Genomic DNA, 16,889 nt, shown 5'->3' with positions numbered 1-16,889 from the left:
AAAACATATAGATAGATACTTATTAGGGTCAAATATCAAGCCAAAAGCACTGTGAACCGGATACCTTTATCTGAATGGTCTGCAGTGACCCCTCGAACTTGTCTCTGACCCACTCTGTTGGTATAAAATCGTCCATAGTCCCCCTTCCGTTACCTCCAGCTCGATGCTGAGAAAACAAAAAGTTCCCTCATCTGCAACAGAAAGGATAGCCTTGCTTTTGATAAGGCCATACGGATTCTCATTAACCATTATAGCAAGTGTTCACTCATGATAGAATCATTATCTCAGAAAGAATCATTATCTAAGACTTATTACACTGTAAATATTAAAAGAAAGATCAACACTACAGACTCCCTGCAGTGACCGCTGGGGCATTCGCAGCAAATGGCCTTCCTTAGATTATCTCGTCTAGAAGTTCAGATCAAGCTAACCATCAGAATCACCTGAGGAAATTTTTTTTAAGATCTTTTTTTATTTTGAAAATATTTCAAATATTCAGCAAAGCTGAAAGAATTTTACAGTGAACACTCGTAAACCCACTGCCTAGATTCTGCCATTAACATTTACAATAACTCTTTTATCACGTATCTTTCCCTCTATCCACCCCTTTATCCATCCCTCAATACATCTTTTTTTCCTTACATATTTCAAAGTCAATTGCCGATATCTGTATACTTTCCCTGGGGAACTTTCTAAAACTATAAATTCCAAGGCCTCAACCCCAGAGGTTCAGAGATCTGCTGATTCAGCAATTTTTCAACCTCCCCAGGTGATTCTGATGCACAGTCAAGTTTGGGAACGTATCAGTCAGAAGAAGCTAAGTTATGCTGTAGTAAGAAGCATAACTAAAAATCTCTGTGATGTAGAACAACAAAGATGTTTCTTCTTTTTCTTCTTCCTCCTCCACCTCCGCCTCGTCTTCTTTTTCTGGACTAATGCTACATGCTTGTCAACAGTTGACTGGGCTTCGCTCTGGTAACCATTCTGATGGAGCCCCTACTATCCAAAATATTACTAGTTTCATGGCAAAGAGAAAAGAGACACAGAAAACCATGCATTGGCTATAAGAACCTCTGCCTAAATATGACACACATCCACCTCTGCCCCCAGTTCATTGGCCAAAGCAAGTCACTTGGGGACTTTTAAGTTCAAAAGGTGGGGATGAGTAATATTTCCTCGGGGAGAAGCACTATTGAAGAGAAGCTGGAATATTTAGGAAATGTAATATAAAATAGCACAGGAAAACACTAATTTAATCCAGACTCTGATTTACAGACAAGGAAGCTATAGCATCTGAGGAGGCAGAGTGACTCTCCCAAGATCTCTCGGCTAGTTCAAACCAGGAATGGTCTAGAACCAAGGTCTCCTAACTCCCAATGTTAGGAGGCTACCTCCCTGAGGCTCCCAGATCATTCACCATCCATTCATTCAGTCATTTATTCATTGATTGATCTGATAACTATTGCGTGCCTACTATACACCACGTACCAATAAATAAGGCACAGTCCCTGCTATCAGGAAGTTCCCAGTCCCGTGTGAAATTCTTCCACATAACCTTCAGCGGACCCTATCACTGGCATTCTTCATCCTATTCAGCAAATAACCTGAAACAGCAGTGCATTTCAGAACGAATAGAGGTACTGTCTTTGAGGATAACGATCTATTTTTCGTAACTGTTTCTGGTCAGAGAGAGCCAATTCCCAGCAACCCTGCTGAAACTCTGCATGGTGACACAGCTCATCCAAGATACAGGATATTTAAAGTGACTCATGGGCCCACAGTGGTTGAGGATCATTCCTAGGGCACAGTCATTTCATGATGTGATGGCAGAATAGCTTTTCTCTTAAAGGAATCATTCAGTTACAAAAACCTGAACCCGATCTTGAAGCCCATTTTCATTCAGACAGAAAGAAATATTTCAAGAGGTAGAAATCTGGTAGATTTTTAAACAACCCTGAAGACTATCTAAAAATAGGACAGTTTGATTTACAGAAGATTTGATACCTTCACAGGCTGTGACTGTGAAGGCTGTCTTTAAAGATGTTAAAATAGTACCACAATATAAAATGATGTATCTCATCTTTGTAAAAGCACAGAATGTTAGAGCTGGGAGGACCTCTAGGCAGCACTAACACAAGCTGCCTCATTTTACAGACAATCAACATGATGCTTATTGAGTACGTCACCGTGCCAGCTACCATTCCAAGCAATTTATGTGCGTTATCACATTTTGTCCTCACAACCAATAGGCATTTTGATCATCTCTATTTTGTAATTGAAGAGGTTGAAGCTCAGAGAGGAGAAGTGACTCCATTAAAGTCATCTCACCAGATAAAGGTCTGGGGTGTGAACCTAGAACTCGATTCCTTTGGTCCAGGGTTCCTTTAATGGGAAAAGGAATATAGTTGTCACTCTTGTGGGGCCATAAGCCTCCTAGACATTGACTCTATTCAACAATTGCATGTGATACTTCGCAAGGTTCTGTGGGGAGACCAACATAAATAAAGCAGTTTGTACTCTCTGTGAGTTTCTGTCTGGCAAAGGAAGGGAGAGAAAATGGGCAAATTGTGTGTCTGGAAATCAAGGGAAAAGAGAATTTTAAGATGTTTATCAGTGGGGTTAAATGCTACTAAAGGGTCAAAGACAGTAAAGACTAGAAGAAGGTCATTGAATAAGATGACAATTATGCAATCACTGTCGAACTTTAAAGATCAATTTCAGAGAGTGATGAGGGTAGGAGGTAGCTTGCAAGAGGCTAAGGAGTCAATAAAAGAGGAGGAAACGGAAATGGGCAGTTTCAGGCTACTGGAAAAAAGCGAAAGAATGTAAAGATAACTAGAGGATACAGACAATGGTGGAAATATTTTCATTTGGATGGGGAAGAGCTAAGCATGTTGTTTACAGAAGAGATGGTGCCAACAGAGAGGAATGAATTTAATGTGGACTAGAAAGAGAGGATCAAGTTTTTGGAGCAGGCAGGAAGAAAGGATCCATTCACCATTAAAGTATTTACTATTTCAGTCACTATTATAATGTAGACAACTTATAAACACAGTAGACAACTGTATTTGAGGCACTATGTTGGGCACTGTGGTAAGCAAAGCATACTCATATCCTGTAAAGTCTAATACGGAAGACAGACTTAAAGTAAACTACAGATGATAGATAGATAGATAGATAGGATAGGTGATAGCGACAGTAGATGGGTAGATGATAGGTAGATATAGATGATGGTTAGATATAGATGATAGATAATTGATAGATATGATAGATGATAAGAGATAGGTGAAAGATATAGACGATGGATATATAGATAATAGATGACAGATAGATAGACAGACAGATAGATAGTAATTATATTCTGTGAAAAATGCTATGGAGGAAAACGCTGAGGTGCTATGAGAGCCAAAGCAGAGAAGTTAGCCTTAGGCTGACTAGTTGTATAGCATCTTCCAAATGAGAGAAAGGAGAGATGGAGGACAAAGGATGAAGATACACATATTTTGAAAATGTTGAGGAAAGAAGATAATCTTCACCTTCTTAGTGAATAATAGGAAGATGTAAATGCCTGTTAAAAGTGAGAGGAATAAGAGTATGTTTGAGGATTTATGGACAATGGGGAAATATATTAGAATCCATCCTTGGACATCGAATTTGGTATCAGCAAAAGAAGATTATCTGCCAAGAAGCATTAAAAGCTATTATGAAGTTAGATAGAAGCCCAGTTGGCTCGGTTTTCTGACCTTCGTATGGAATTCTTAGCTACCCAGACTAGATGCAAATCAAGTAAATGGTGGGTTGGGCAGAGAGCAGGCTGGTGGTTCTCATCACAGGCACAATAGAATTCTAAGGGTGCAAAGGATTCAGAGTTACTTGAAAGGGCCTGGTGTCCAGCTGGTCAGGGAGGTGAGTGGAGCCCGAAGGGAATGGACCTACTCGATGAGGTCACAGTGAGAACAGAGAACAAGTCGAGAAGAAGTGAGGTCAAGAGAAAAGAGCCAGGGAGAAGAAGAAGACGCGAGCAGGGTGGGAGGACAGACCCAAGTAATGATGAACTCTCAAGTTCATCCAGATCAAAGGCGAGCTGAAAGTGGGTTAGTGATGAAGGTTATTGGTGCTAAAGAGGTTTAGAGAAGAGTGAGGCTGGGGTGGGATGGGAATTAAGGCCTGCAAAGCTTTGTTGATGACATTAGAACCTGTAGAATGCTGTCCCCTCTGCTTTGCCTTAGAGAAAATAAACTTTATGAGTTTTCCAAACCAGATACATATATTTGTAAATGTACAGTCAAATGTGTGTGTGTGTGTGTGTGTGTGTGTGTGTGAACACACACACTAATATATATCTTAATTACCTGCAAGTGGTCTGGACGTCTCGGAGTGATGGCTAGTCCCCATACTTGTTGTTGGATTATGGTTTTTTTGTTTGTTTTTTTTTGCTGTACGCGGGCCTCTCACTGCTGTGGCCTCTCCCGTTGCGGAGCACAGGCGCCGGACGCGCAGGCTCAGCGGCCATGGCTCACGGGCCCAGCTGCTCTATGGCATGTGGGATCTTCCCAGACTGGAGCACGAACCTGTGTCCCCTGCATCAGAGGCGGACACTCAACCACTGCACCACCAGGGAAGCCCTGGATTATGTTGGATTCCAACCTTGATATGCTGGATGACACCCTGCAGATGTAACTCAGGAAGAGCTAACGGGATGAGTAACCTCCTCTCGTTATAAGTAGCATTTATCAAGCACCAACTTTTTTTGGCAGAGAGATGTGACAAGGGAGATTTGGGACAAAGGGACAGATTTCAGAAACTTTTCGAATGTAGACTCAACTTTTCAAAGTAGCTTATTGACTGGTCAGGAATGGAAGATGAGGAGGAGGGAGAGCAAAGGTAGAATGAGGCAGAGAGTTGGTTCTTATTTCCCCCCATTTTACAGATGAGGAAACTAAGACTCAGAGAAGTTAAGACTCACCCAGAACCACTAGACTAGTAAGTGGTAGAGCCAGGGGTTATTACTTGACCCATCTGTCCTGTGCCCTTCCCAGTACACCATGCTCCCTGTCCCACCGTTCTCTGCAAGACCTTTTCATGTTCCAAGTCACTTTGCTGAAGATACCAAGCTCAGCCTTCTGCTCTTCTTTTCCACACTTCCCCAGTGTTAGCAAAGGTAATCATACGTGCTTTCCCCTGCCTGAGCGAGGAGTCCAGCCCAGCGCCCCTGCAGGGGTGTTGACAGGCCTGGCTTGTAGCCCCCTCACACTGCTGTGATGCTGGGCTCACCTGTCGGCTTCCCCTTAGAGGGTGAGTTCTCTGATAGAAGACAGGGCCTCTGAATCTTTCGCTTCCCAGCTTTTAGCACAGTGTCTGACCCCAGTAGCTGCCCAACAGATGTTTGTCAAATGAAGAGCAGTATTAATAGGCCTCATGCTTAGTTCCAGGTTGCAGCCTACGGTTAACGAGATACAATAAAATGTCAACCAAGGACACTAGAGCCTGCTCTACACCATTACTATTCAAAACACTGTTAAGTGTAATAGAAACTTACGTCCATGCATCTGTTTGTATTTGGGGTCCAGCTAATTATCAACCTGCCATCAGTATTTACTTGGGCTTTCTTTCTGAGTGCAGAATGTGCTCTAACACACCAGCTTTGCCGTTTTGTTCTTTTTGCCCTGAGGCCAGGCACCCTGCAAAGTCACATAGGAGGCAGGTCTTCTCCTGCAGAGCCCAGCTAATGAATCCAGGAGCTGTCCCCTGAGAGGGCTGCCCCAGAAGATAAAAAGCACGCTGGCAAAGGTGGCTCAGGCGGGCATGCTCAGGTGATGCACCTTGTTTCACTTCCACCTCAGAGAACACCAGGTACCAAGGAGAATGCGCGAGGGAGAATCCAGCCATGGACCCTGGGCTCGCAAATCTCCTGCAGGCTCTTCTTCCCCGTCCTTCGGTGCAGCGTTAAGGGAAGGGATGCACTGAGCTGGACGTTCCCAGTATCTACACTTCTCACAATATAGCACCTTTGGCCTCACATGGAAAAAAATTTCAATCACATTGGTTGAGAATAAAGAATTTTCACTTTTTTTTTTCTTGAAGGTTGACAGACCCTTTCGAAATGGAACCTCCTACCCCAGGCTGTCTTTTTGAATCACAGCACGCAGTATTGTGTATAGGTGTGTTCAGGGGTTGAGCCTTGAGTAGTGATACAGGAAAAATCAGGGAGATGACAGTAAATGTGACAGCTACTCATCTCTGTCAGCCGTCTCGTCACCAGAGAACACAGCCCACTTGTTCAGATATGTGGCACCTTGAAAGAGTTTTTCCCATGTAACAAATTATCCCAGAAGGATATCAAGGCTCCAGTGCTTTTCATTTAAAAGTCATAAGTGAAGGCCTCAAAGAAATGTCAGAGACAGTGTATGAAAATTCATACATCTCCTAGCAGTTTTTGTGCCTTCATGGCAGTGATAATAATCACTTTGTTCTCGGGTTTGGAGCCGTGGGAAGAATCAAACCATTGTGTAGATTACTTAAAATTCCGCTGTGCCTGCACCGTTTGCCCAAGAATGTTAAGAATTTGCAGCTGTCGCTCCCTCGAAAGGTTTCTAACTGGGGCAGTGGCTGCCGTTTCACACACAGCTGCGGTTAATTTGAGCTGAAGCTTTTTTAATTGCCTTTGTGTTGAGATTTATTAAATAACATTTTAGAGGAGCAAAAACTGTAATAGTCATATTAGTAGGTTGCTGAAGGAAGAAAATAATTGGAACGCAGCATTTTTGCCCTGTAAGCCAAGTCTGAAAATATCTTTCCCATGTGACTGGTTTCCAGCCATCCCAGCAAAAGAGTTTCTAGGTAAATCCGGCCGCTGCAGGAGCCTAGCCCTTTGTTCCCCTTCCTCCTTTATCTGGAAGCCCTTCTCCCCTGAGTGGCCTTCGCTTGTTTCCACTCTCCATTTCCATTATCTCAGGAGACAGGAGTCACAGTGCTCGGAGCAAACGTAGCATCAGCTGGCAATCGGCCGCTCCTGTTAGATGGTCTGCATTGTTTTTGCAAGTCTTTGTAATTGCTGTTTCCCTACTACATCTAGGCCATCCATGACAATACTGTGAGGGGTCTGAACCCACCCCATTGGGCTGAGAGCAGCCGTACGGATGAGCAGAAGTCAGAAAACGTGCACCTTTCCTGGATTTCCTGCCAAGGCACAGGAGAGGGAGTAAGAGGCCCTTCTACTGATGAGGGACCACAACTAATGCCCCTCAAGAGGGGTCTTGCCAATTGTTCTGAGAAAGGAGTTTTGAATGTGAAGAGAGGCCAGCCAGGAAAATTGGAGAACAAGTTGTAAATTCTCATTGCTATGCTAAAAACCTCAACTGTGTTTTACATTTCAGTTCAATATTTCCTTTTAACAGGGAATCCTCTAGGCATTAAGAAGCACCTACAGTGTACAGGGGCTGTGCTATAGGCACTGTGGGGCAGAAGGTCGAGTGGGAGACCTAGATCAAGCATAAGACAAGGCCAAGGGCACCCAAGCCCTGGTTACATCACTCTCCCCAAGGGAGGTGAGGGGGACAAGCTGATGCCAGAAGGGGACAGCACTGGGTCCAGGCCTAAGGGATAAAGAGGACCTTGATAGTTAGAGGGGGAAGCAAAAGCCTTCCAGGCTGAGGACCCTAGAATAGCAAAAGCACACTGGAAAAGTATATCTTGATGTCTATGGTTCCTTTTATATAATTTTCTCAGAATGACATAGTTATAGACAGATTTAGTGGTTGCCAGAGGTTAAGGATGGAGGGGTTGTGTGTAGGAGAGAAGTGGGTGTGGCTATAAAAGGAAAACATGAGGGATTCTTGTGGTGATGGAAATGTTCTATATCTTCATGGCATCAATGCTAATATTCTGGTTGTGATATTATGCTGTAGTTTTGCAAGATGTCACCACAAGGGAAAATTGGTAAAGGATACATGGGATCTCTCTATATTATTCTTACGAATGTGAATCTGCAATTATCTCAAAGTAAAGTTTTTTTTACAAAGTATGTCTCGAGGAAGGAGCAGTCTACAGTTGGACATAACAATGTTGGGTGAGGATAAGAAATGAAGAAAAATGTTGGAGAGGTTGGATGGAACTAGATTCTAGAAGCTAGAAATGCCACTCTAAGAAGTTGGGATTTCATTCTGTGAGGAATGGCAAGCCACTGAATGCTCTGAGCTGGGTGGTGACATGCTTTTCAGGCACATCATCCTGCTAGCAGGTCTGCTGGACCTCAAAGCCTCACCCATTGCCCAACGCAGAGGCAGGATGGCTGCTGTACACCGAGAGCGTAAGGACCTGAACCATGGAGGTGAATCTGGGCGCAGCAGCTGCGAGAGGTGGGAACACCTCTGAGAGCCAGAGTCCAGGCTTCGAATCCTAGACTGCTACTTACTTGCTCTTGCCACCTAAGGCAGCTAACTTCTCAGTGCCTCCGCTTCCCCATCTGTAAAATGGGAATAATACCAGTGCCTGCCTCTCTTAAGATCATTTAAAATTAATATACACGAAATGCTTAGAGCAGTGACCAGTACAGTAAGCACCTGGCAAAGGTTAGCTATTATTATTTTCAAGATGTAAAAGCTTACAACTTAGCAACTAGTTGAACTTAGGGAGGGGCAAGGAAAGAGTCAAGATGTAATGTTCATCAAAGGACTATGGGAGATCATCAGTAATAATAGCTAGAAAACAACAGAAAAATTCATATTGAGGAACATTCTATAAAATAACTATTTATAATCTTCAAAAGTGTCAGGGAAACACAGGGGAACCGTTCCTTCGGGAAGAAGACCAAAAGGACATGACAACCAAAGGCAGCACATGATTCTGAACTTGATCCATCGGCTTCAGAGGACATTATTGAGATGACTGGGACAATTCCACTGAAATGTGAATGGGGTCTGAAGATGTAGTTATTTAGGAGAATGTGTTTGGTTCCTTGTCCGGAAGAAATGACATTAAGGTGTTCTGTAGCCATGAGGCATCAGGTTGGCCACTGATTCTTAAATGTTTCAGAAAGTTCTTTGTATTCATAACTCTTCTGTAGGTTTGTGTTTGAAAATGAAAACAATTTTTTTATTGAAATATAGTTGATTTACAATGTTGTGCTAGCTTCAGGTGCACAGCGCAGTGATTCAGTTATATATTTATCTTCTCTTTTTCAGATTCTTTTCTCTTATAGGTTATTATAAAATATTGAGTATAGTTCCTTGTGCTATACAGTAGGTCCTTGTTGGTTATCTATTTTATATATAGTAGTGTGTATATGTTAATCCCCAACTCCTAATTTATCCCCCTCCTCTTGCCGCTTTGATAACCATAAATTTGAAAACAATTTATTTTAAAAGTAATGGCTAGCGGGCTTCCATGGTGGCGCAGTGGTTGAGAGTCTGCCTGCCGATGCAGGGGACACGGGTTCGTGCCCTGGTCCGGGAAGATCCCACATGTTGCGGAGCAGCTAGGCCCGTGAGCCATGGCCACTGAGCCTGCACGTCCGGAGCCTGTGCTCCACAATGGGAGAGGCCACAGCAGTGAGAGGCCCGCGTACCGCAAAAAAAAAAAAAAAAAAAAGTAATGACTAGCATTTGTTGAACATTCACGGTGTATCAGGCACTGTGGTCCGTGCTTTGCACATGAGTGGATTCAGTGTCCCAGGAAACTTCTCTGACATGCATGTCTACCAAATTGGGATTGTGGACCCCTGCTCTGCCCCCTGTAATAGCTGGAACTCCTCCCCACTAGACCACCTATAGTGACTGCTGTGTTTTGTCTACAACACCATCTGCCGTCCATGGACAGTAAGCTTTTGAGGGCAAGGTCTGTGTCCCATTCTCCACTGTATCCACAGCTCTGGACATGCTCCCAGTAAATCATCACTGTTCAGTCCATGCTGGTGGATGAAGCACTGAGGCCTGCTCACCATGGTGACTGTAGCCCCAAATGAGGCACCAGATTTGGGATGGATGTCTGATACACGACTTCTTTTCTAGGTGGCCCAGGCTCTGGCAAAGGCACACAGTGTGAAAAGCTGGTGGAAAAATATGGATTTACACATCTCTCGACTGGCAAGCTCCTGCGGAATGAGCTGTCATCAGAATCTGAAAGAAGCAAATTGATTGGAAACATCATGGAACGTGGAGAGCTGGTGCCCTCAGTAAGCAACAGCTGCCTTCTCTGGCTGGGGAGAGATTTGGGAGTGTTGCAATTAATCTAAGCTTCTGAAACAAAGAAACCCAAAAAGGACAATAGCTGTATTTCATTTCTTTCTTATGTAACAGTCCAGAGGTAGGCAGGAGGTCAGCAGCAGAGACCCATCTGCCAGATCAAGTTGTCCAGGCCCAGGTTCCTTCTGTCTTGTTGCTCTGCCAGCCCCTTGAATGTTACCTTGTTTCATATTTTCTTCTAATATGGGTCCCCGCTTTAGAGTTAAAATCTTCAAAGCAGAAGTGAGCTTGGTGCAGCAGAACTTAGAATTAGAACCCACTGGAAAATAAAAAACAACATTTTGGTCTAGTTCTGAGAGGTATAATGACGTTAACTTGAAATTTGGTATCTTCCCTGTGTGGCTGAAGTAAAGAATATCCCTTTTGGGCTTCCCTGGTGGCGCAGTGGTTGAAAGTCCACCTGCCGATGCAGGGGACACGGGTTTGTGCCTCGGTCCGGGAAGATCCCACATGCCGCGGAGCGGCTGGGCCCGTGAGCCATGACCGCTGAGACTGCGCGTCTGGAGCCTGTGCTCTGCAACGGGAGAGGCCACAACAGTGAGAGGCCCGTGTACCACAAAAAAAAAAAAATATATATATATATATCCCTTTTATTTACCTTTTTTTGTTTGTTTTCAAGTCACTGTCCGCCTCTGAGAAGCTAGATGCCACTGGTATCAAAAAACATTCATCCCTTCCAGACTAGGTCCCACACTAGGTTCTGTAGTCAGGGCTCCTACAATGCAGCCCCTATTAGCTAACAGAGATTTATGCTTCCTCTTCAACCAGCTACAGTCTGTTTCCCACCTGGAAGCCAGAATGGTCCTCATGAAAGGAAACAGACCATTGCAGATGACTCTCAGTGGGCCTCCTTCTGTTCACTCTTTTCCCCACACAGTTTACTCTTTTCACAGCAGCCAGAGTGATTTCTTGAAAACGTTTATCCCCTTCCCCAGAAGCTTCCAACAGCTCCTCACCACACTTAGAATGAAATCCAGAGTCCTTCCCGTGGCTCTGGACTCCAGCTTGCTCTCTGACGCTGTTTCCCCACCACTCTCACGTTTACTCTCAGCCAACCAGTCACTTCCTCATTGTTCCTCTCACAGGCCAGGCTGTTCCTGCCTCAGGGCCTTTGCAGTTGCTCTTTCCTTAGCCAGAGCCCTCTTCCTTCATATATGCATATAGTTTGCTCCTTTATTTCATCCAGATCTCTACTTAAATATCACAATTTATCAAAGAGACCCTTGCTGAGCACCCCCTCTAAAATAGCACCTGTAACATTCTGCTTCTTCTGACCTGCTTTAATTTTGCTCCTAGTAGTTCTCTCTAGCTGATTATTTCTATATATTTACTTGTTCGTCTATTATCTGTCTTTTTCACTAGAAGGTAAGCTTCATGCAGATTTAATTCGTTATTATCTAGGGATAGTTTCTGACCGCCCTTACGATGGCTGCATTCCCCAAGTCCCTGCCAAAAGTCAGAGGATGCCTGGGACCCAGAGAACACAAGGAATTCCCCCCAGTTTGGGCAGCTGGTGGCATTTTCCTACATCCATTCCTAAGCTTCCATGTATCCGTCCTTCCTTATTTTCCATAAGTGCAAGTTAAACCAAATTTTTTAACAAAGTGATATTGCTAGAAAGTGCTACTTCATATCTACTGAAAGTGTCCTCAAGTCAGTGCGTGTCAAATTTTATAAAATATTTACTGGAACAAATCAACAGTGAAGCACATTTTATACTGTGTTTTGTCTAGTTTTAAACTGGCATTAGGCCTAATTCAAGGAGTGCTACTGTATGAAATATAGCACTATATTTCACCTAATCTAAGATGTCATTATTTTTAGACACCTCAGTAAAATATAACCAATAAAAATATACCGGTAAGAAAAAAACACTATTAAACTATGACCCAGTACTGACTGTAAGGTACCTACCAGTTCCATAAACATTAAAATGGGGGGAGGGTGAGATTTGGAGTTGATGAAATACAGTATATTGCTGCCTGCTGTTAATCTTTTTGAAACTAATTTTTATTGGAGTATAGTTGCTTTACACTGCTGTGTAAGTTTCTGCTGTACAGCAAAGTGAATCAGTTATACATATACATATATCCCCTCTTTTTTAGTTTTCCTTCCCACTTAGGTCACCACAGAGCGTTGAGTAGAGTTCCCTGTGCTATACAGTGGGTTCTCATTAGTTATCTATTTTATACATAGTAGTGTATATATGTCAATCCCAGTCCCCCAATTCACCCCACTCCCGTCCCCTTCCCTCCTTGGTATCCATAAGTTTGTTCTCAACATCTTCCTGTTATCTCTCTCCCTCCCATGATGGGATGGCTCGGGAGAACTGTGCTGACTCCAGTGTTGTTCTGTGGAAGAGCTCGCGTCCTGACTGCTCTCCCTCTGCTCCAGGGCATCGTTCTGGAGCTCCTGAAGGAGGCCATGGTGGCCAACCTCAGAAACACCAAGGGTTTCCTGATTGATGGCTATCCTCAGGAAGTGAAGCAAGGGGAAGAGTTCGGACGTAGGGTGAGTGTTGTTATGGGGATCACAGCAGAAGAAAAGTAGGGGACATCATCGAGGCCGGGGGATAAATTCGAAGTCTATGCCTTCCTCAATTACATTAAATAAAACTTTCTATTACAAATGGCAGAAACTCAGCATGCATGCCAAAAGAAGGGTGGAGGGTGGGAATGCTGGTGGTGGATTTATGGGTTCAAGTAACTAAAACTTCCAAGAGCAGCTCACACTTGGTTGGATCCACGTATTCAAATTTGTTCATCGGTGATCTGACGTTCTCCATCCCTTGGATATTCTTTCTTTGCGTCGGCCTCATTTTCTTCCTGTTACAGGCTTATATTCTACCATCTAAGTGATCTCACAGAAAAGTGTTTCTATTCTCCAGCAAAACACCCAGGATTTTGTTTCATTATCCTGGATTATCAGGTCCTGGGCTCATCACTGAACCAATCACTGTGGATATCCAGGAATATCCTGGTCCAGCCTGGAGGACCAGGGCAAGGATGGGAAGAAAGGAGGGAGAATGGGCACCACACCTGAACCATGAAAAGAAAGGGAAGGGAATTACCCAAAGAAAAATAGGATGCCCTTAGAAGAAGGCAAGGAGAAAGGTTGCTGGACAGGCAGAATCAGATATATGCACCCCTATGACCATCCCAGAATCAGATATATGTTCCACACTCTTCACTAGGAGGCCACTCACAGGGGAACAGCAGGAAGTAAAAAATATTGTTCCATCATTTATTGAGCCTACTCTGGGCTAAGTCCTGGGCTACACACTTTACACACATTATCTCTAATTTTACAAAGTCCAAGGAAGAGGGAAACAATTGTCCCCATTTATTAAACAAAGATTCCAGAGCCTACAAGAATTAATATTTATATAGAGATCTCTTTAGACTAGTTTTAAAAGCATTTTTATATATGTTATTTCATTTGATATATTTTTAATAACCTTTTAGATAGAGAAAGGAGGTATTTTCTTCATGGGAAAGGTGATGAGTTAAGCCCAGAGAGATTACATGACTTGCCCACAGCCCCACAGCTAGTAAGTGCCAACTCACTGGCAAGTGACAACTACTGGTAGGACTAAGATTTGGGGGGCCCTATCTCCATCCATCTCTAACACTGCAACATTGATTAGGGGTAATGGTACTTGTGTGTTCCCTGGGAGTTAGTTTGACCTCCTTCTGAGTCTCTGTTTTAATTAATTTCCTTACATGGTATCTAAATACTTAAAGGACAGTTGCTCACCTTCCCTTGCATTTCCTATTTGCAACCAGAGTCAGAGAAGAAATTCCCTGGCGCAGTTGCCAAGGGTGGGCCCTAACCCCCGGGACTGACTTTCTGAATCTCAACTCAGGAGCCTTTATCAACAAGATGGGGGTAGGCAGGGGGAAATGGTTTTGTGTGGCAGCACCTGGGACTGTGGCAGTTCCAGGTGGTTCCTGATGGGCACTCATGTACCAGAAATCTAAACAGCCTTCTCCCACCAAACAAACCACTTTAGGAGCTCAGACTTTTACATAATCAACTACTTTTTTACAAAATGGAATTGGGAGGATTGTTCTAGTTTTTTTAAAAATGATGGTAATATTTTATCATGTTCTGTATATTTACAGAACATAAAATTTACCATCTTAACCGATTTTAAGTGTACACTTCAGTCATGTTAAGTGTATTCATATTGTTGTGCAACCAATCTCCAGAACTCTTTTCAATTTGCAAAACTGAAACTCTACACTTATTAAACTCCCCATTTCCCTGTCCCCCGCCCCCTGACAACCACTGTTCCACTTTCTGTCATTATGAATTGACTACTCTACGTACCTCACATAAGTGGAATCAGACAGATTTGTCCTTTTGTCACTAGCTTATTTCATTTAGCATAATGTCCTCAAGGTTCATTCATGTTGTAGCATATGTTAAAATTTCCTTCCTTGTTAAAGATGAATAATATTTTGTTTATCCATTCATTCATTGATGGCCACTTGGGTTACTTCAACTTTTTGCCTATTGTAAATAATGGTGCTATGAATGTACATGTACAGATTGCTCTTCAAGATCCTGCTTTCAACTCTTTTGGGTATATACACAGAAGTGAAATTGCTAGATCATATGGTAATTCTATTTTTAATTTTTTGAGGAATCAATACATATGCATACATACTGCCAGCCATAGTGGCTGCACCATTTTACATTCCCACCAGCAGTGCATCATGGTTTCAGTTTCTCTACATCCTCGCCAACACTTATTGTCTGTTTTTTTGATAGTAACCATCCTAATGGGTGTGAAGTGGTATCTCATTGTGATTTGGGTTTGCATTTCCCTAATGATTAATGATGTTGAGCATCTTTTCATGTGCTTGTTGACCATTTGTATGTCTTTTTTGGAGAAATGTCTATTCAAGTCTTTTGCCCATTTTTTAACCAGGTTATTTGGTTTTTGTTGTTGCATTGTAGGAGTCTGGGGTATGTTCTGGATTTTAACCCCCTATCAGATATATGATTTGCTAATATTTTCTCCCATTACATAGGTTGCCTTTTTACTCTTGATTGTGTCCTTTGAGTCACAGAAGTTTTTAATTTTGATATAATCCAATTTATCTATTTTTGCTTTTGTTTCCTGTGCTTTTGGTATCATGTCCAAGAAATTATTATCAAATCCAGTGTCATGAAGTTTTTCCCCTGTTTTTTCTTAAGAATTTTGCAGTTTTCACTCTTACATTTAGGTCTTTAATCCATTTTGACCTAATTTTTGTAAGCAGTGTAATGTAAGGGTCCAACTCTATTCTTTGCATGGAGATCACCAGTTGTCCCAACACCACTGATTGAAAAGACTGTTTTTTCCCCATTGAGTGGTCTTGGACCCTTTTCAAAAATCATTTGACCGTGTATCCGAGAGTTCATTTTTGGGTTCTATATTATATTCCATTGGTCTAAGTTACTGACTTTATGCCAGTACCACACTGTTTTGATTGCTGTAGCTTTGTAATAGTTTTTAAATCAGGAAGTAAGAGCCCTCCAACTTTGTTCTTTTTCAAGGTTGCTTTGGCTATTCAGGGTCCCTTGAGATTCCACATGAATTTTAGGGTGGATATTTCTATTTCTGCAACAACAACAAAAAAATGTCATTGGAACTTTGATAGGGATTGCATTAAATCTGTAGATCACTTTTGTAGTATTGACATCTTAACAATATTAAGTATTCCGTGGATTGTCTTACATTTTTGTTTATTTTGATCTTCCAGCCAGTGTCCAGGCTGTAAATAAGGTTCCTGGGGATACTCTTGAACTGAGGAACAAGGGCATCTTTCCTGCACCACCTCTGAATTAGGGCCTCTGCAAGGCCGAGGGTGAGGGGAGATCCAGAGAAGAGGAAGGGGTGGTCGGGGCCCTTTAGGGGCTCCCTGCTTATTAGAAATTGGCAGTTGTGTGAACACGCCATTAAAACACAAGAGGGCAAAACCTTAAAAAAAAAGAAAAACACACACACACAAGGGAGATGAGCGCTCACTGCTGCCAGTCAGCAATGTTGATTGAGGTTCAGGCTTCAAGGTGGCAGCACCCCACCAGATTATCCCACACTTGACCTTGCCCGTGAACTTAAGGTCCGAGAGTACTGGCAGGGTCTCTGGGACAGTCCGGAAAGGTCACGAACTTGCTTGGAAGTGCTGGGGAAAATATCCTTTTCAATGTCTTTTTTTTTAATTGCTCTCAGTGGTAGTAGAATATTCTTTGAAACCCCCAAATGGCCAAGTGTGATAAATAAGGTGTAGGGTAAAGAGAAACATCTTTTTTGTCAACTACTGTGTGCAAACAACCACAAAATTATGATCTTTGTTCTCCTTTGGGAACTTTTTAAACTGGGTCTGAAGGCAAATATCTGAACTTAGGCCTATGGGGTCCGAACTGTTTGCAGCAGTGACAGCACTGTTGCACTCATGCAGAGCCTCCCACGGTGACGTCTTTAAAGCGCATCACTTATGCTGTCTGGAGTCGAAAAAGCTGGATGTTCACCTTGGTCATAGATTAGTGTGACCCTGGGCATGTCACTCAACTTCAGATTCCTCCTCTGTGAAACAGAGAAAATAATATATCTGCCAAATCCTACTTAGAGGGTTTTGTGAGCATCAAATGATGTAA

General features: G+C 42.8%; 1 protein-coding gene across 6 annotated transcripts in view; it reads left to right on the top strand.

Annotated features, from left to right (window-relative positions):
• AK5 (adenylate kinase 5) overlaps window positions 1–16,889 on the top strand; it is a gene marked incomplete at both ends in the record, with an annotated part of 237,008 nt that overhangs the window by 196,129 nt on the left and 23,990 nt on the right. For 4 of the 6 annotated variants that reach the window (XM_082678329.1, XM_082678332.1, XM_082678331.1 and 1 more), the window contains 2 exons: window positions 10,008–10,171; window positions 12,636–12,752. In XM_082678329.1, coding sequence (XP_082534455.1) covers window positions 10,008–10,171; window positions 12,636–12,752 — 281 coding nt within the window. The remainder of the gene's footprint in view (window positions 1–10,007; window positions 10,172–12,635; window positions 12,753–16,889) is intronic. The other 2 variants (XM_082678330.1, XM_082678334.1) reach the window with 2 other exon arrangements.

This window comes from Grampus griseus, assembly GCF_964374135.1.
Source record: "Grampus griseus genome assembly, chromosome: 1".
NCBI lineage: Eukaryota > Metazoa > Chordata > Mammalia > Artiodactyla > Delphinidae > Grampus > Grampus griseus.
Note: the sequence above shows the minus strand (reverse complement) of the source record. Positions and strands in the feature narration are given on the sequence as shown.